Source organism: Trifolium pratense, linkage group LG3 (assembly GCF_020283565.1).
Source record: "Trifolium pratense cultivar HEN17-A07 linkage group LG3, ARS_RC_1.1, whole genome shotgun sequence".
NCBI lineage: Eukaryota > Viridiplantae > Streptophyta > Magnoliopsida > Fabales > Fabaceae > Trifolium > Trifolium pratense.
Genome location: NC_060061.1, coordinates 386,803 through 408,784, shown reverse-complemented (window position 1 = coordinate 408,784; position 21,982 = coordinate 386,803). Strand labels below are relative to the sequence as shown.

Sequence of the window (21,982 nt, the reverse complement as noted above, 5' to 3'; positions counted from 1 at the left end):
AAAGAGAGCAAATACAAATATTACAGAGTATTTGGCTAAAGTGCAAAAACACTTGAGAAAGGTTCAGAGCTTGTATATCACAGAGTTCAGAGTTTGTTCAGCGCACGTTCAAATCTTAATAATTGTTATATGTTGCAGCTGATCCTTCTAGTATATATACCACTAGAAAAGAGTCGTTGCAAAGGAGCCGTTGGAGTTGATAACCTTTTGTCTTCAAGCAGTCTGTCTTGATGCAGTTTGGTTGTATCCAAAACTAAGAAAGAGTTTCAGTTACTTTGACTACTGCAGAGTGGACTTTCCTTATTCAGCTAACAAAACTGAAGACCCACGTTCTCAAGATAGGACAGACAAAACAGAGATAGCTGAGCTGATCAGACTTGAAAGGTCCTTTTCTTCATTGGAAGAAGAGTTGACTAGTAAAGAGAATCTTCACAGCTTTCAAAGAGATCTTCAGAGTTTGATGAAGCTTGTAGACAGACAAGAAGTTCTGAAGTCTTCATCCTCTGAACGTTGTAACCTCTGAAGACCAACATCTTCTGAGCGCTTGTGAACTTCTGAGTTCACATCCTCTGAACTCCACTCAGGACTTAAATGATGCTTATATCTGCGCACTTAAAATAAATTTTTAGTCCTTCCAATTTGTTAATTAATACTTTGTTATCATCAAAACCTTTATAGATTTAGGGGCAAACATTTTTTAAATCAATTTTGTTCCAACAATTTTTTGTCTCTGCTTTTCAGTCAACTTATATGTACCATTCAAAAATTGTTTTTTTTTTCCCGTGGTCGACTCAATGTCGATCCATGTCAATTGTATGGTATTGATTATAGGCTTCTTGGTAAACTTTTTTTTTTTTTACTAAAAACAACAATATTCATTCATTCAAATTGGCGTAGTACATCGATCAAAACCATTCAAATTCAAATTTGTTAAAAACTAAAAAGGATGAATCTGCGAACAAGCTCACAACATCCGAGTTAATAACATAAAACGACTTAATGTAGCCTATAATTTATATGACATAATTCAAATGCCCGAAATAGCCATGCATCCGGATCTACAACGTTAATAATGCCATAGTCATTGAATCTGCATTGAATATGGATCAAAACAAATCTGCAAATCTGAAACAAACTCCGTACTAAGACGGGACCAACATCGACCAAGACGGGAAATCAAAACAAACAAATCCGTATAAAGACAAGATTAAAACAACATCAAACAAAGAAATCACAGAGAATAAAACTCAAATAAAACCTAAAACTATCTGGAAATCACTTATTTAAAGTAAACAGAAAATAAAAAAGATCAAGACGGATGATTTTGGATCAAAATTGATCTTCAACCACCCCTCTAATTGATGAACAAGACAAAGAAGCAAAGAAAAAAATTAGGATAATGTGATGGTGTTGGCTTCTTGGTAAACTTAACCACACTATTACGGTTGAACATGATTTAGTTAAAAGCTAAGCTACCTTTGCAGGAGTTGTGGTTCGACCAATGATGTACATCTTTAGTAATTTTAATTTTTTTTTGTCCCTATTATGATTTTTTCATGTTAAATAGTTACGGGGACACTCATTAAAGATTCAAATTTAATTTGTTTTTTAATAAATGCAGAAGATAAAGTTGATTCATTGTGAAGAAGTGTGATGAGGTTCTACATTAATTAGTGTGTGCATCATGTATCTGATCATTACTCTATGAAGTTAGTTATATAGCTACTAGAACCTCCTTTTTCCCAATTGTATATAAGGACCAATGTGTGTGTCTTTTCAGTCGGTTGTATCATTTTTACTCATTTGAGTTTACAATCAATATGAAATACTCTGATTTTCTCACTATTGTGCCATGATGGACTATTCGCAAGTGTACGAATTCGCCACGTAGTAATAAAAGAATATCGATCCACAGAGATTGCGCGACTAAACAAGTACAATAGTGTCTATAAATATCATGCAATAAGAAAACATAAATTGGGGGTTTGGTTGAGTATTTTTGACGGTAAGAAAAACGTGCTAATTCAATAAGTGGATAAGCGATGTAGAATCATCGGAATCACCTAGTCTATAGCTTAATCACATGCAATCTACCACACAATATGAAATCACTCAAGTATTCGCAACTGGATCAACAATATGGTGAATCGCAATCTCTTGTCAAAATCCACCTTATTCGTTGTCGATACTCCTCCGATCTCTCGGATGAAAGCTACCTACAACGAAGGATTTGAAAACGCGTTGATCGTTCGCTACACTCTATGTTTCAATCTCTCGACCGGAAACACTCAAGTGCTTAATGCAATTCAGTTCAGAAATTAAATCAATATTCTCATACGTGACTTAAATCTAGATCCATTACAACGCTAATGAAGAATCGTAAGGCATTAAGTATAGATTTGCATTAAACGAATACTATTACAAGAGTAAATTCATACAATATAGCAGATTACACTTAATTAATCTACATCCTAAGCTATCCTAGATCCTACCTCCACGAGAAGTTTAGCTCCTCATGTTGCTTCGTTCGCCTCCTAGCTTCAACTTCATGGCTTGAGAATCCATGCTGCTGAGGTGCTCGAAGCTATCCAATGAAATCCAGGATCCAACGGAGAGAATGCTCAGAAAATCAGAATGTAGATGAACGGTAGCAGAAATTTCGAACCCCTGCACCAGAAAATGAGATTTATATATATAATAAACACAACCACGCCGCGCGTGGTTGCAAATCTCCTGACTACACCGCGCGTGTAACGGTTTCACGCGGCGCGTGATCAAATCTGAGGTCTCTGATCTGCAACTCTGCAACCTTTACGCCGCGCGTGATAGCTCCACGTCCCCGGCGTAGTTATCTTTCCTTCCTTCACGCCACGCGTGATCAAGGTGAAAAACTTGGCTCTTTGAGACCTCCATCACGCAGCGCGTGATGGGCTACGCCCCCAGCGTAGTTAAAATGATATTTTCCTGCTTCATTTTCCTGTTTTCTTGCAGAACAAGTAACCCTGCTTCCGAGTAGATTTCTCTTGAATTTATTGCTTAAATCCTACTAAAATGCATCTAATGTTACTCAAATAGGCATGGATTAGAGAGTGTGACGATACGTCATCATGCCATCTTTAAGATGGTATCAGAGCCTGGTCACGTTGCAACATGCTCGTACATTCCTGGATCATGAATTTTGTGGAAGAATCCATCAATCAGAGCATCATTTACCTTGAGAACGCCATTGATGTTTGGAACGAGTTGAAAGAACGGTTTTCACATGGCGATTTCATTCGAATCTCTGAATTACAGATCGAGATTCATGCTCTCAAACAAGGTAACCGATCCGTTTCCGAATTCTTTACTGCTCTCAAAATCCTTTGGGAAGAATTAGAAGCTTATCTTTCCACACCTATATGCAATTGTCCAAGAAAATGCGTTTGTGCTACTGGAATTAGTAATGTAAAAACTCAACACGATTTGCTTCGAAAAATTCGTTTTCTTACTGGCTTGAATGACAATTTTGATATGGTTAGATCACAGATTTTACTCATGGATCCTTTACCCCCAATTAATAAAGTGTTTTCTTCGATCCTTCAACATGAGAGGCAATTTGTTCCTCACAATGCTGGTTTAGATGTTGAAGATTCCAAAGTTTTGGTAAATGCTTCTGATAATAGAAGATCCCAAGGCAGAGGAAAGGGTGGATTCAATGGTCAATCTGGACCATTCAAGAAGAAATATTGTACTTATTGTGGTAAAGACAACCATGTGATTGAAAATTGCTTCAAGAAGCATGGATTTCCCCCTAATTTTGGAAGAAATAATGCTTCAGCAAATCATTTTGGTACAGATGATTCGATGGACAATGATGATATTAAGAGTCTCAAAGCAAGTGAGCCATTCACTTTTACAAAATCTCAATATGAGCATCTTGTGAATTTACTTCAGTCACATGATGGTTCTTCTACTCAAGTAAATGATGCTTCCACTTCAAATTCGGTTAATACATTTGGGCATCCGAAGTCAGGTATACCCAATTTAGCTTATTCATGTCATAATTCCATTCACACAACATGGATTATTGATTCAGGAGCTAGTGACCATATTTGCTCCACTTTAGCACTATTTGATGATATTGATCATCATCATGACATTGTCCCGATTCAAGTGAAAATGCCAAATGGCACTATTGCATTTGCCAAGAAAGCTGGTAGTGTAACTTTAGGACTCGATTTTACCATTGATGATGTCCTTCTGGTTCCAGACTTTTCACTTAATTTGCTATATGTGTTGGAAATCGTTTCATAAAACACTTTTATAAACGCAGCGGAATTTTAAATTAAAATTTCCCATCAATGGATTCTTGTGAATGAGCATGATCAGGTCTAGAATATTACCTTTGTAGAACAAAGTTGTGGTCGCCTTTCTTGATCACAAGCACCGCACTTGCAGCACCTCCACTTAGTCCACACGAACAGGAACCTTCGATCTCACAGTGCTAGCTGTTCTTGGATGAAGGCTGAGGGAATTTTGTGCGGTTTAGGGTTTAGAGAAATTCAGAATTTTTCTAAACTTAGTTAGGGTTTCAAAACGTAACTACTGAACTTCATAAGGCTCTATTTATAGAGTTTCTTATGAGGTCTTTAGTTTACACGAAATTGGGCTTCTCAAGCCCAATAACCGTTTTTCACTAACTGCACCCCCACAATAAGTCTTACTTATTTTTCCCTTCTTAACTGTCCTTATGTGTGTGACCCTGTAGGTTCTTATGACGTTGGCAATAATATTAATCGTAATATTATAAACAGTGAGCGGTATCTAGCAACACATCACTGTTACCCAAGTCACAGGAATGTCACGTGATCTGACTAACCTTTCTGTGATAAATATCTTGTGCACAATTACCCTTTTGTCCTCATGTCTATATTGAACACAAGGCATAGTATGTCATCCTTGTCTAGTTCAATATTGGGCCCATAGACATATCTCCCGTTATGTAGGAGGGACAAATTCCATCTAGGTCACTCATGTCCCTCAGCATGATTCGTGGGATACCCATCAACCAACTTTATAATTATCCAGTTACGGATAACGTTTGAATGGCAACAAGGTATTACACTCCTGCATCTAGGGTACATAGTGGTTTCAGGTCGAAGGGTGGAATACACCTTTTATCACTATGAGAAAACTTATGACATTTCATAACATTCTATGTAGTATTCTCATGGTGGGTCAATCCGATATAAAGTTACCCTTAACATTTATATCTATGTGAAGACTTGATAACTCATTATCCATGATCAGTGAGATATGATCATCAGTCTACCAACATAATAGTCTTTATGCTTTAACGTTATCCCATTTCACAATAAAGCTTGACTATGTATATGTTTAAGAATAGTGTTCTTATATTCAATGGAATCTCACGATTAAGTCATACTTAACGTTCCATAAATGAACTGACTATTCTAGGGACTTTATCATTTTAACATATATAAAATTAATAAAGAAAAGCCTTTTATTTGATAAGTAAATTATTCAATACATTTATTATGCAATTATAAATAATTGGCCTCTAGGGCTTACACCAACAATCTCCCACTAGCACTAGAGCCAATCAGGCATACTCCTAATACCTATGCCCCTAGTGTGGCCCTCATGCTTCGGCTGAGCAAGAGGCTTTGTAAGTGGATCAGCAGCATTGTCAAGTGTTGGTACTCTGCATATTTTCACATCTCCTCTATCAATTATTTCTCGAATAAGATGATAGCGCCTGAGTATGTGTTTGGACTTTTGGTGAGATCTAGGTTCCTTAGCTTGTGCGATTGCACCATTGTTGTCATAAAATAATTCAATGGGATCCACAATGCTAGGGAATATGCCAAGTTCAGTAATGAACTTCTTTATCCAAACAGCTTCCTTTGCTGCATTTGATGCAGCGATGTACTCAGCTTCGGTTGTAGAATCAGCAACTGTATCTTGCTTTGAACTCTTCCAGCTCACAGCGCCACCATTTATGCAAAACGCATAGCCTGATTGCGACCTAAAATCATCCCTATTTGTTTGGAAGCTAGCATCAGTGTAACCAATTACATTTAGCTCTTCTTGGCCTCCATATATTAGGAATGAGTCTTTAGTCCTCCTTAAGTATTTAAGGATGTTCTTGACAGCCACCCAATGAGCCTCACCAGGATCAGACTGATAACGGCTTGTTGCGCTTAAGGCATATGAAACATCTGGTCGAGTACATATCATGGCATACATGATAGATCCTATAGCCGATGCATAAGGGATCTTACTCATGCGGTCTCTTTCTTCCTTAGATGAAGGAGACTGTGTCTTCGAAAGACATAGGCCATGTTGCATAGGAATGAATCCTTTCTTGGAATCATGCATATTAAAGCGTCTTAACACTTTATCTATGTATGTACTCTGGCTCAGGCCAAGCAGTTTTTGTGATCTATCTCTATAGATTCTTATCCCTAATATATAGGCTGCTTCACCCAGATCTTTCATAGAAAAGCAATTCCCTAACCAAGTTTTAATTTGTTGCAAGGTAGGGATGTCGTTTCCTATTAGTAATATGTCATCTACATATAATACTAGGAATGCGACTATGCTCCCACTAACCTTCTTGTAAACACAAGGCTCATCTTCATTTTGAGTGAATCCGTACTGTTTTACAGTTTCATCAAAACGAAGATTCCAACTTCTGGAAGCTTGCTTCAATCCGTAGATTGACCGCTGTAATTTGCATATCCTTTTGGCTTCTCCTGGAATGCAAAAGCCTTCAGGTTGTGTCATATACACATCCTCAAGGAGACTCCCATTAAGGAAGGCAGTTTTTACATCCATCTGCCAGTTTTTACATCTCAAGGAGACTCCCGAATGGATTTGACCATCGCAACTGGTGAAAATGTTTCATCATAGTCTACCCCATGAATTTGTTTGAAACCTTTAGCAACCAATCGCGCTTTGTAGGTCTGTACCTTTCCATCCATGTCAGTCTTCTTCTTAAAGACCCACTTGCATCCTATGGGTTTAATCCCATCAGGAGCTTCCACCAAGTTCCAAACTTGATTTGTGTACATGGAATCCATTTCAGATTTCATGGCTTCAAGCCACTTCTCAGATTCAGGGCCAGTAATGGCCTCTTGGTAAGTCACAGGCTCATCTTGATCCATGAGTAATACATCACCTTGTTCCGATATGAGATATCCATATCTTTCAGGTTCTTGACGTATCCTGTTGGACCTACGTGGTTCTTGTGTTATATGAGCAGGATTCTCTGTCACAACATCTTGTGCATCCCGCTCTTGTTCCTCCATTGGTGTGTCATTACTTTGTTGATCGTGAATTTCTTCAAGATCTACTTTCCTCCCACTGATTCCTTTGGAAACAAAGTCCTTTTCTAGGAATACTCCTGTTCGAGTGACAAACACTTTGCCCTCAGAAGGATTGTAGAAGTGATATCCTTTTGTCTCTTTTGGATATCCCACAAAGAAACACTTGTCAGATTTAGGTTCAAGTTTAGTAGAAATTTGACGTTTTACATAAACTTCGCAACCCCAAATCTTTAAGTAAGACATATGTGGTTTCTTGCCACTCCACATCTCATATGGTGTCTTTTCAACCGTTTTAGAAGGAACGCGGTTAAGTGTATAAGCTGCTGTTAATAGGGCGTGTCCCCAAAAGGAGTTTGGAAGATCAGCGTGACTCATCATAGACCGCACCATGTCCAACAAGGTTCGGTTTCTTCTCTCAGACACACCATTCCATTGTGGTGTTCCAGGAGGAGTGAGTTGGGATAAGATCCCACACTCTTTTAGATGGTCATCAAACTCTAGGCTTAAATACTCACCTCCTCGATCTGATCGAAGAATTTTGATTTTCTTTCCTAGTTGGTTTTGTACTTCATTCTTAAATTCTTTGAACTTTTCAAAGGATTCGGATTTATGCTTCATTAGATACACATATCCATATCTACTGTAGTCATCAGTAAATGTGATGAAGTATTGAAAACCTCCTCTAGCGTGTGTGTTCAATGGTCCACATACATCAGTATGTATGAGAGCCAAAAGATCACTTGCCCTTTCACCTTTACCAGTGAATGGGGTCTTTGTCATTTTTCCCAATAAACAAGATCTGCATGTTTCAAAAGATTCATAATCAAATGAATCCAAGAGCCCATCTTTATGGAGCTTGGAAATGCGTTTCTCATTTATATGGCCTAAACGACAGTGCCAAAGGTATGTAGGATTTAACTCATTAGGTTTAATCCTTTTTGTATCAATGTTATATATTGGCATTTCAAGATCAAGAATATATAATCCATTACTCATTTGTGCTGTGGCATAAAAGATATCATTTAAATAAATGGAGCAACAATTGTTCTTTATTATAAATGAAAAGCCAAGTTTATCCAAACAAGAAACAGAAATAATATTCCTGCTAATGGCAGGTACATAAAAACAGTTCTCTAACTGTATTATTAAACCAGAAGGTAAAGTCAAATTATAAACTCCTACAGCTAATGCGGCAACTCTTGCTCCATTTCCCACTCGTAGGTCGACTTCACCTTTAGCCAATCCTCTACTCCTTTGCAGCCCCTGCACATTAGTACAAATGTGAGAACCACATCCGGTATCTAATACCCATGTAGAAGAAGTAGATAAATTAATTTCAATAACAAAGATACCTGCTGAATTGGAGCTCTCTACTCCATTCTTTTTATCTTCCAGGTATTTTGGGTAGTTCCTCTTCCAATGTCCAGTCTTGTTACAGTGGAAGCACCTACCCTCCTTTGCAACTCCCCCAGTGGGCTTCAAGGCTTTAGGGGTAGGTTTGGGTTTGGCAACTTCCTTGCCCTTCCCTTTGACTCCGTTTCCTTTGTTGCCCTTCCCTTTGTTTCCATTGCCAATCATAAGAACATGGTTGGACTTCCCTTTTGTTTTCATGTTCTGCTCAGCTTGCCTCAACATGCCTAGCAGTTGTGGCAGAGTCTTCTCCATGTCCGACATGGTGAAGTTCAGAACAAACTGATTAAAACTCTCCGGCAACGATTGCAAGATCAGATCAGTTGCAAGCTCATTTCCAAGTGGAAATCCCAATTTTTCAAAGTTCCCCACGTACCCAATCATCTTGAGCACATGTGGACTTACTAGAGATCCCTCAGATAGCTTGGCTGAAAACAGGGCTTTGGAAACCTCAAACCTCTCAATCCTGGCTTGCTCTTGATAGAGCGTTTTCAAGTGTTCGATCATATCGAACGCATTCATGTCCTCATGTTGCTTCTGAAGCTCAGAGGTCATGGTAGCCAGCATGAGGCACTTTGCATCCATGGCATCATCAAGACGCTTCTGATAAGCATCCCTTTGTGCCTTAGGAGCATTGGCGGCAGGTTCATCCTCAGGGTTAGGTTGGGGTTCCTCAATAGCATACAGCTTTTTCTCGTGCATGAGGACTATCCTCAAGTTACGATGCCAATCAAGAAAATTTGTCCCAGACAATTTCTCTTTGTCAAGAATGCTTCGCAAAATGTTGTTCGAAGTATTGGTGTTTGACATGGTGATCTACAATTGTAAAAGTGAAAATATAAGTATTGAACAATTTTAATACACATTTAATTAGGCCTTTAATTAAACATGCTCTCTCACTATTTTACTCAAAACAAATGACCCTCGACATTTGATTCGAAAAATCCCGTTGGAAGATTTTCTAGTGAGAATAAGATCCATATTTCACTTTGTTTTAAGTCAGCGTTGGGCTGATTACACAAAACTTAGTTATTTAGGTAGGAAACTCCTTTCCAATTGTATCTCATACAACTCTCATATCCTTTCTATTGGGTGAATAACACTTATTCTAATCCATCACATGGAATAACCCAATACTTGCTTCTAAAGTCATATAATCTTATTATATTTTCTTTAGTTAAGTTAGACCCATTAAATAGCGATCGGATAAATAAATTACCTCACCGCAACTTATCAATATTGACAATGCACTTCGCGTTGGCAAAACCTACATTGATCGATATTGATCTTGAAGGGCGCTATTCGTTGGAAAGCGATAAAACTTAATATTAATTCCTTTGAGGGCTTTTATAATTAATTTGATCTCACCTTACCACGGCTTACATACAATGACGTCACTCCATACATAACATGCATCAACATACATAATATAATAAAATGATATGGTTATGGCCCCTAGCGTGATTGTTCCCTCAAATAAATGAGAGAACCTATGCTATATCTAAGAACGACCTATACTTCTCCAAGATAGATCTTCATTGATGCCCTTCCTGTCCTATTTGCTAATCTTATATTACATCACTACAAGAAACTCGTGTTCATACGAGGGAGTGAGATGAGAAAAGAAATTACATCAAGAGAATATAAGAGAGGCACGACACGCAGGCCGTATTTAAAATCCCAAATAAAACGAAAGAAGAACTAAGGCCATAACCATTCATCATGCAACTTTTTTTTTTTTTTTTTTGACATTAAGAAATTTCATTTAACTAGAAGCAGGAGATTCAATACAAACAACTTTTGCCACTGGGCCTGGGACGCAGCCCACCCATGATTTGGCACCTACATTCCTAGCCAAAGTAGCTAGTTCATGAGCAGCAAAATTTTTGCTCCTTCTAATAAAAACAACAATTACATTTGGCAATCTAGAAAGAAAATCTCTACAATCTTGAATTATATTTTCCACTAGAACATCACAAACACTGCCATGTAGACATTTGACAGATATCTCAGAATCAGATTCAATGGTGATATGCTCATGATGCGTTGAAGCTTGAATCCACTTTAAACACCATCGCAGCGCCATAGCCTCGGCCAGAGTTGGAGAAACTTTGATCTTCTCTAGATGAGTTGCAGCAAAATCAACCATACCAAGATGGTTTCTCATAATCATTCCCCATCCAGTAGTTCCATTAGAGAAGCACCCTGCATCAATGTTTACTTTAAATTTTGCTTGCTCCGGAGGCTCCCAACTGTCCGGATTCTCGCGAACTATATTGCTCTCATTACAGCAAGAACCTGAGTTGAATTCTGCCACAAAATCAGAACTAGCAGCAGCAACATAAATTGGACAGAATTTCACATTCTTAAAAATCAACTTGTTCCTTCCTTTCCAAATCATCCATAGAGTAGTGCTAAATAGTTGGGAGGCTAATTTGTCAGGATTTGAAAGCCAAAGTTGCATCCAAGAAATTAGGTCGACATTGTTAGGAGCATGCAACCCAAGAGGAGATGAGAACCAAACCTGTTTAGACAAAGGGCAATGCATGAACAGATGTTCATTGCATTCAATATCATTAAAACAAAGAGGACATGTTGTATCAAGAGTGATCCCTTTCTTTTCCAGTCTGCTTCTAGTTGGGAGAATTGCTTTTGCCAACCTCCATAAGAAATTCTTGATGCAATTTGGCACATTTACTTTCCAGATAGCCTTCCACAACAAGTGATCTCTGGATGAAGATGCCTCGGGACTGTTTTGGTTCCTAATTTCAGATAACATATGGTAAGCTGAACGTACAGAAAATTCTCCATTTTTCTCCCAGTGCCAAATCAACTTGTCAGCAGGAAGTCTCCAAGAAAGTGGAATATTAAGAATTTGTTCGGCTTCAAAAGAATTGAAACAATTTTGAACCAGGTTCTTGTCCCACATTTTTGTCTCTAGATTGATCAAATCACTAACCATTGCATTAGGAGCCAAATTAGACACGGGACTCCAGACCTTGAACTTGTCTTGCGCCGGCAACCATTTGTCATTCCATATGTGCACATCCTTCCCATTACCAATTAACCATCTAGCTCCCACATCAATTACTTCTCTTGAATTACACAAGCTCCGCCAAGCATAGCTAGGTTGATATCCCACATTCGCATCCATGATATTGTGTCTGCTACAGAGAAAGTAGGTGGCAATCCTAGAAGTCTCACTCAGTTAAATTTGGGTAGAGTGGCGATGGAAGAGTGCAGTTTGACAGATTTGGGATTCACTGGTTATCCTTTTACTTGGACAAATGGAAGAGAGGGCGAGGAGAACATTCAATGTCGTCTTGATAGGGCTATGGCTTCTTCTGGTTTCACAAACAGATTCAGCCCCATCAAAGTCACTCATTTACCTAGATTCAGATCCGATCACTCTGCTCTCCAAATTCTGCTGGAAGCGCATGACCATGATGGAAGAAATAAGAAACCTCACATTTTTCGGTTTGAAGAATGCTGGTCCAAAGATAGAAATTGTGAGTCTCTCATTAAGAAGTATTGGTCTAGCACTAGGGGTGACTGTGAGACAAAATTAGTTGCCCTTCAATCTCTAGATGTTGATTTTAAACACTATAGATCAAATGAGGTGAAAAAAGAGATTCTAAAAATAGAGGAGGCTTTAAAAGAAGAATGTTTGTGGGATGGTTCTAAGGATGAAATTCAGAAATATAGAGAAATGGAAAGAAAACACTCTGAACTTCTGCAACATGAAGAGCTACTTTGGAGACAACGCAGCAGGGCTGTTTGGTTAAAGGATGGAGATAAGAATACAAAATTCTTCCATGGAAAGGCTTCTCAAAGAAAGAAAACAAATGCTATAAAAAAGTTGAAAGATGAAGACGGTATTTGGTGGCATGGCCAAGATAAAGTGGAGGGTGTGTTAATTGATTTTTTCTCTGACTTATTTACATCATCTAATCCCACTAGTATGGATCAAGTATGTGAAGCAGTAAACAAAAAACTCTCAGATGATCAAAAGGACTGGTGCAGCCAACCTTACAACCTTGAAGAGATTAAAGAAGCTGTTGATCAAATGCATCCTTTAAAGGCTCCTGGCCCGGATGGAATACCTGCTCTTTTCTTTCAAAAATACTGGCATATTGTGGGTAAGGATACTTGTTTAAAGGTTTTGAGCATTCTTAATGATAATGGTACTCCTGAAAGTTTAAACCGAACTTTTGTGGCTTTAATTCCAAAGTGCAAGAATCCTGGTTCCCCAAATCACTTCAGGCCCATAAGTTTGTGCAATGTAATTATGAAAATTGTGACAAAATGCATAGCTAACAGAATGAAATGCATCCTACCAGAGGTTGTAGATGAAGAGCAAAGTGCATTTGTGAAAGGGAGATTGATAACTGACAACGCTCTGATAGCTATGGAATGTTTTCATTGGATGAAAAAGAAGACAAAAGGGAAGAAAGGAATGATGGCACTCAAGTTAGACATGGCAAAAGCTTATGATCGAATGGAGTGGCCTTTCATCAGATCAACTCTTCAAGCCACAGGTTTCCCGCCCACAATGATAAACCTGATTATGAACTGCATATCTACTGTGTCATATCAATTATTGGTGAATGGTCAACCAAGTAGAAGATTCAAGCCAGAAAGAGGTATTCGCCAAGGCGATCCATTATCCCCATATGTTTTTATTCTGTGTGCTAATGTATTATCTGGTATGTTACACAAGGGTGCTAGAAACAATAAGATTCACGGTCTTCAAGTGGCGAGGAATGCTCCAAAGATTACTCATTTACTTTTTGCGGATGATAGCCTTCTCTTTGCTAGAGCTAACCAGAAGGAAGCAGAGGTAATTATTAATATTCTCCAAACTTATCAGACAGCTTCAGGTCAATTAGTGAGTCTTGAGAAATCAGAAGTGTCATTTAGCCGAAATTTGCCAACTATTGAGAAGAATATGATCTGTAACAAGATTGATGTAAAGGCTGTGACAAATCACTCCAAGTACCTGGGACTTCCTGTTATTTTTGGTAGATCTAAGAAAGAAATCTTCGCTAGTGTTCAAGAGAGGATTTGGAAGAAGATCAAAGGTTGGAAAGAGAAATGTTTGTCAAGAGCGGGAAAGGAAACTTTGATAAAGTCAGTCGCCCAGGCCATCCCAAACTACATTATGAGTTGTTACAAGTTACCTACTGGTTGTTGTGATAATATTGAAGCTATGTTGGCAAAATTTTGGTGGGGAACAACTGAGAAGCAAAGGAAAATTCATTGGGTCAGTTGGAACAAACTAGGAAAGGCAAAGAGTAAAGGCGGTCTCGGATTCAGAAGCTTCGAAGATTTTAATAAAGCCCTTCTTGGGAAACAATGTTGGAGACTACTTCAAAATCCAGATTCACTTCTTGCAAAAGTGTTCAAGAGCAGGTAATTCATCATGCAACTTTAATAACAATAAACACACAATTTATTATTATTACATTAGTCCAATTAATAAAATACCATGATTGATCACCTTACGCAGAGTTAGCCGGGGGTTCCGCTGCCCGGTCAGCGGACGGTGGTTTTGCTGACCGTTCAGCGGATGGGGTTCAATGAATCCTAATCGCACCAACACTTGATGCTTCAGATACAAACCCTAGCCGTACTCTGTTTTTATAACAACACAACCCTTGTATTGTTACAGTAATCATTCATCAAAACGTTTCAGGATTTTGTTCACCATAGACGATTGGATATATGATGCTTCACCAGTTATCGGTTCCGAAGCTCACGCTCACAATCATCCATGCTCACGACAATCACTTAAAACTTTCAATGAACAATATGTTCTGTTTATATAACAACACAACACTTGTATTGTTATAAACCCTAATACAACCACCATTCATCAAAACGTTTCAGGACTGCTAGTTCTAGATGAACGATCGGATATATGATGCTTCACCATAAACGGTTCCGAAGCTCACGCTCACAATCATCCAAATTAAACGCCAATCACTCAAACATTCGAATGAATGACACGATCAATGTATCACATACACCGATGCGTCGTATCAGAAATATATATCACATATATATTTTAAACCCGATCAATCAAATTTTATTAATCCTTGTTGTTCTTATTATTAATACCGATTCAAAATCATATTAATAAAACAGTAATAAAACAGCAAACCGATTCATGGTTTCACAAGTGGCTCTGATACCACTGTTGGAAATCGTTTCATAAAACACTTTTATAAACGCAGCGGAATTTTAAATTAAAATTTCCCATCAATGGATTCTTGTGAATGAGCATGATCAGGTCTAGAATATTACCTTTGTAGAACAAAGTTGTGGTCGCCTTTCTTGATCACAAGCACCGCACTTGCAGCACCTCCACTTAGTCCACACGAACAGGAACCTTCGATCTCACAGTGCTAGCTGTTCTTGGATGAAGGCTGAGGGAATTTTGTGCGGTTTAGGGTTTAGAGAAATTCAGAATTTTTCTAAACTTAGTTAGGGTTTCAAAACGTAACTACTGAACTTCATAAGGCTCTATTTATAGAGTTTCTTATGAGGTCTTTAGTTTACACGAAATTGGGCTTCTCAAGCCCAATAACCGTTTTTCACTAACTGCACCCCCACAATAAGTCTTACTTATTTTTCCCTTCTTAACTGTCCTTATGTGTGTGACCCTGTAGGTTCTTATGACGTTGGCAATAATATTAATCGTAATATTATAAACAGTGAGCGGTATCTAGCAACACATCATTGTTACCCAAGTCACAGGAATGTCACATGATCTGACTAACCTTTCCGTGATAAATATCTTGTGCACAATTACCCTTTTGTCCTCATGTCTATATTGAACACAAGGCATAGTATGTCATCCTTGTCTAGTTCAATATTGGGCCCATAGACATATCTCCCGTTATGTAGGAGGGACAAATTCCATCTAGGTCACTCATGTCCCTCAGCATGATTCGTGGGATACCCATCAACCAACTTTATAATTATCCAGTTACGGATAACGTTTGAATGGCAACAAGGTATTACACTCCTGCATCTAGGGTACATAGTGGTTTCAGGTCGAAGGGTGGAATACACCTTTTATCACTATGAGAAAACTTATGACATTTCATAACATTCTATGTAGTATTCTCATGGTGGGTCAATCCGATATAAAGTTACCCTTAACATTTATATCTATGTGAAGACTTGATAACTCATTATCCATGATCAGTGAGATATGATCATCAGTCTACCAACATAATAGTCTTTATGCTTTAACATTATCCCATTTCACAATAAAGCTTGACTATGGATATGTTTAAGAATAGTGTTCTTATATTCAATGGAATCTCACGATTAAGTCATACTTAACGTTCCATAAATGAACTGACTATTCTAGGGACTTTATCATTTTAACATATATAAAATTAATAAAGAAAAGCCTTTTATTTGATAAGTAAATTATTCAATACATTTATTATGCAATTATAAATAATTGGCCTCTAGGGCTTACACCAACAATATGTACCTAGACTTACATATAATTCAAAATTTGCAGTTTCATTTGACGGTTTGGCTTGTTTGATACAGGACAAGAGGAACTTGAAGATGATTGGTTCGGGTGAACTCATTGAGGGATTGTATTACTTGACCAACATGCCACAACCAGTTGCAGCCAATACTCACATTGTCCCTCACCATACCTCAGTTTTTTACATTCCAACACAAGCTCTATGGCACTTTAGGCTGGGACATTTGTCTCATGCTAGATTACTTCTTATGAAATCCCATTTCCCTTTTGTAAATCTTGATAACAAAGCTGTCTGTGACATATGTCACTTAGCTAGACATAAGAAATTGACATATAAACTCAGTGTAAATAAAGCTTCCACATGTGGAGAATTGATTCATTTTGATATTTGGGGACCTACCTCAATTCAATCTATTCATGGTCATCGTTATTTTTTGACCGCTGTTGATGATTTTACTCGGTTTACATGGGTTATCCTTTTTAAATCCAAGTCTGAAGTTAGTAATCTTCTCATTGATTTTGTCACTATGATTGAAAAACAATTTAACACCACTGTTAAAACCATTCGTACAGATAATGGACCTGAATTTCTTATTCCCAAATTTTATGCATCTAAAGGTATTAATCACCAGACCAGTTGTGTTGAAACCCCCCAACAAAATGGGAGGGTGGAAAGAAAACACCAGCATTTGCTTAATGTTGGGCGTTCCCTTTTATTTCACTCAAAATTACCAAAACAATTTCGGTCCTATGCTGTAACTCATGCCACCTATCTCATAAATAGAGTTTGTACTCCATTGCTTCAAAACCAATCTCCTTATCACTTGCTTTACAATAAACCACCTGATCTCACTCAATTAAAAGTCTTTGGTTCACTTTGTTATGCCTCCACACTTCAATCTCAGAGAACCAAACTTGACCCTCGAGCTCGAAAATGTATATTCCTTGGTTATAAGTCCGGCATGAAAGGTGTCATTCTTTTTTATCTACACAACAAAACCATTTTTGTGTCAAGAAATGTCACCCACTGTGACCACATCCTACCCTACCCTGCTTCACCCAACTCTTTTCCTTGGTCTTATCACTCCCAACATCCTGACACTTCTACTTTACCACCTCATGACATTTTTGATCCTCCAGATCCTTCCACCAACACTGATTTACCACATTTTCACATCCAAAATATTAGTAGTAATGATGATGATACCTCACACACTGTTTTAGATGCTCATACTCCTTCTGATACTGCATTACTTGCTCCACACACCACATCTCCTCCATACGGTAGCCAACCATCCTCACACGTTGATTCACCTTCTGCTCACCCACCTACACCTACCCTCAGACGATCAACTAGAATTTCTGTTAAAGCATCTCACCTCTCATATTACGTGTGCAAATACCTCAACTAGTTCATCCTCCCATTCATCTTCAAGTATACCCTACCCTTTATCTGCTTTCCATTCTTATTCAAATGTTTCCCAATTGTATATAAGGACCAATGTGTGTGTGTCTTTTCAGTCGGTTGTATCATTTTTACTCATTCGAGTTTACAATCAATATGAAATACTCTGATTTTCTCGCTATTGTGCCATCTTTAAGATTTTTCTCATAAATGGTATAGAACATAAAAAAATCTAAATTTTAATAATGTTTTAAAATAAGGATTTAATTGATATGCATCGACGGTGTAAAATAATTTTACATTGTCAATCAATACCAACCATGTTTTCCGCCACTTCACCCCACTTTCTTGACATGACATGACAAAATGATGGTTATTTATTGGACGATGGTGTAAAACTATTTTACACCGTCTGTGCATATCAATTAAACTCTTAAAATAAATTCACAAATTTTTTATTTTTTTAAATTTAAGTGGCTTGAAACCAAGGTTTTAAAAACCGTACCGGACCGGCCGGTCGAACCGGTTGAACCGGGAACCCGAGGTAAACCGGTCTGGTCTGATTGTTAGACCGAACATGCTAATGAACCGGTGGAAACCGGAATGAACCGGAAAAACCGGCGAACCGACGGTTTTTTGAACCGGCCGGTTTATTTGCAGGCAGATTTTTTTATTTTTTTTTTACGCTTAATTTTTTTTACGCTTTTTTTTTTCTTTCTTTCTTTACGCTTTATTTCTTTTTTGGTACATTAAACAACACATACAAAGGATGAAATTGTTTTAAAACGAAACAAATTTCACTTGATATCCAAAGCAGAACAAAAGTAACATTGGATAGGGCAAACATAATAACAATATAAAAGAAACAAATGCTTGTTCAAAATTATTAACCCATTTGAATATTCCAAGAAGAAAGTAACAATTTCATCCCATGAATTGAAATTCATAGATTAATCACCGAAAAGATCTAAACTTGGCTAACAAAATCAATATTAGGCATGTTTGAAAGAAAAAAAAAATCAGTGTGATGAAAGAAAGAAAGAAAGAGAAGAAGAAGAAAGAAAAGAAAGAACAAAGATCTGGATAAATAGTGAGGAGAAAAAAATCAAAGAAAAGAGAGAAAAAAAAAGAAAGAAAAAAGCCTAACAGATGGAGGAAGAGAGAAGATAGAGCTGCTGTGCAAGTAGGTTGTGTAATTGCAGTAATGAAATTTCAATTTTAGGGTTATAACTTTTATTTGGGCTTTTGGGTCAACAAAACTAGATAAATTACTAGCCCAATGTATTATAAAAAGACTATTTTTCTTTTTAACCAAATAAAAAAAATCAAGTATATTTGACATACAATTTTTTTTTTTGGTAAGATATACAATTATTATTTATTTTTTTAAAACATATAAACATAATTTATTTGTATATGACATTCTTTATATAAAAATTTATTTATTATTATTAGTGGTATATGTCATTGTTTTATAGAATTTATGACATTCTTTTTATGAAATTTTTAAATTTTTAAATTTTTTTATACTTTTTTAAAGACTGAATTATCCGATTAAACCGGTTTAATAACTATATAGTCTTATTATAGAGACCGGTTCATTTCATCGGTTTAATCCGATTTAATCCGGTTTGTCATACGGTTCGACCAATGATCCAATGATTCGACCAGTGAACCAGTGACCCAATATCCTCGCCAGTTCGATGACCGATCCGGTTTTTAAAACACTGCTTGAAACAGTAGTTAACCAGACTGATAAAAGTAAAACAATTGTTTATGGAGCATTTATTAGAGCATTATTATTGTTTGAGAGTGGAATAAATACAAGCACCACTTGATGAATGGTTTCGGTGGAAATTACCGACAATTCCCGGTTGTAATTAGGAATGAAAAAAAAGTCGCATAAGAACATAAACACAGTGCCAGAAAGATAAGGACAAAATCGTCAATCAATGTAAAAAAGAATCGAAACGCATTAATTTCTTTCTTTGTCGTCTTCGTAAATCATAAAAAAATAGGTACACCCCCCTAACCTTAACCTTTACTTCACCTGCCCCATTCCCCTATCCTCTCCCAATTTCATCTCAACACATACCTTAACCCTTCATTCTTCACTGACCCAATTCCGTTACCGTTATATCTACCTCAACTTTCTTCTCTTTATTAATCAACAAACCAAACCAAAACCTTTCTTTATTATTACCACAAAAACACTTTTCACACCCCCTTCTATCATCTTCTTCTCCATTCACCAAGATTCCATCTTTTTCGTTGCAGGAGAAACAAAATCCAAAAGGGTAATCGAATCTGCGTTTCAATTTCAATTCAGTCGTTGAAATGAAGCGTCCACTTTCATCAGCAGCAACGAGTGAGGACAGAAAAATGAAAAAGGTGAAGGAGACAGAAACAGATGAAAAGTTTGAAAAAATTGATGGGGTTTGTGAGAAGAATCGTGGGTTAGCGAGTTTTGATGAAAACATGCTTTTTGAGGTTTTGAAACATGTTGATGCAAAAACATTAGCTATGTCTAGTTGTGTGAACAAACAATGGCACAAAACAGGACAAGATGAGAGACTTTGGGAATTGATCTGTACAAAACAATGGGCTAATACTGGTTGCGGTGAACAACAGTTACGATCTGTTGTTCTTGCTCTTGGTGGGTTTCGTCGTCTTCATTCTCTCTATCTTTTGCCACTTTCAAAGCCACAAACATCATCATCGTGTTCTTCATCTTCCTCGTCTTCATGGGGTCCAATATCACAACAAGTGATTAGGTCTAAACCATTACCTCGTTTGGGGAAAGACGAGGTTCATCTTTCTCTTTCACTTCTCTCTATTCGTTATTATGAGAAGATGAATTTCAATAACAGAAACATGTGAGAAATTATGAATTGAATCTTTCATTCATCCTATGTTGTTGTTGTTGGTTGGTTGGTTCTTCTACATTTTGTTTTTGTCTGTCTTTCCTACTTTGGATCACTTTTCTTTTCTCTGTGCGATTTATATTATATTATTATTATTTTTATGAATTGTAGTTACCAGATCTGATTTTAATTCTGGCAATTAGTATGTCTAAGCTGGTTTGTAAATTAATTAAGATGAAAAGAATTGTTGTATTTTTATTTTTGTTTTTATGTACTACCTTACTTATGACAAACAATAGTGCTATGTTGAATTTGAGATTTGAATTGCTTAATTTGGGGGTTTGGAAAATAGATTGGTGATTGAATCTGGGTAAGAAAAAGGATATAAATGTGTGTGGGGATGAGTTGCCGAAAGGGGGTGGTAGAAGTAATTGGTGTCTTTTCCGAATGAAGACAAAGAGACAGACGCAGAGGTGTTAGTAGTTGTAATAAATGTGCCTATCCTTTCTGGCTCTTACTTTAGCCCAATAGCTGAACGACACACATCAATTTGGCTTTTCATTGGTTCTGCTAAAGCCAAACAATTTGTCATCATGTGCTGATAATATTTGTCATCAGGGAGGGGGATCCCTATTATTTCCTTTGTGAATTGCTAAACATTGTTTAGGTAGTAGTACTAATATTTGATTAACGAATATACTAGTATTACTATGTGTTTTACTATGCCGCCTATTCTTTGTCATAAGAGCACGTGTTAAGATACTTAAAATAGTAATTAAATTTTGGATAAAACAATCTTTGACTTATAAAATAATAAAATGCACAATTTTCAATACAAAATTACTATATTTGTATACTAACAAATGCCGTAATCCCTTTCTATTTTCATTTCCAATTTTAGTGTTTTCTTTTTGTTGTTTACTGAATTTTTGCATTTTCTATTTACATTGATTTGTTTGTTTTGGGAGGTGGAGGTTTGGATTGCAACAATGCAAGTTACAAGGTGAGGCAAGGTTTAAGTGACAACTATGCTATTAAGAAATTAAACTTTGGACATAAACTCAAATAGGATAGGTACCTTACCTTCAAGAGAGAAAGTAAATGATATACTATGTTGATTAGTTTCCATAGTGTACTCAATTGATCAAAACGTTACTATATTGATTTCTCTAAAAATTAACACAGGACAAACATTACATGCCGAAGAGCATTTCTCTAAACTCACATAAAAATGTTTTTTTTTTCTTCAAAGTTGGTTGTAAGTCTTACAAGTGAAAGACATATGTAGTCTAGACAAAAAGACAAGGTGCCTGCCTAAGTTACCAAGTTCTCAGACACATAAACTAAATTAACTCATAATTAAAAGTATGATTATTACATCCCAAAATTAAAAGTAAGTTTTAAGCTAATTTTATGACCAATATGATGTGAACCAATCTTGTCATATATATATCTTAAA

The 21,982-nt window shown here is 36.9% G+C and overlaps 2 protein-coding genes across 2 annotated transcripts; both read left to right on the top strand.

Annotated features, from left to right (window-relative positions):
• Positions 1 to 3,171: 3,171 nt before the first annotated feature.
• Positions 3,172 to 4,293, top strand: LOC123913341. The gene has a single exon (XM_045964058.1). The coding sequence runs from the start codon at positions 3,172 to 3,174 to the stop codon at positions 4,291 to 4,293; it is 1,122 nt and encodes a 373-aa protein (XP_045820014.1).
• Positions 4,294 to 19,514: 15,221 nt separating this feature from the next.
• LOC123917628 (F-box protein GID2) lies at positions 19,515 to 20,855 on the top strand. The gene has a single exon (XM_045969397.1). The coding sequence runs from the start codon at positions 19,997 to 19,999 to the stop codon at positions 20,537 to 20,539; it is 543 nt and encodes a 180-aa protein (XP_045825353.1). The 5' UTR covers positions 19,515 to 19,996; the 3' UTR covers positions 20,540 to 20,855.
• Positions 20,856 to 21,982: the final 1,127 nt, after the last annotated feature.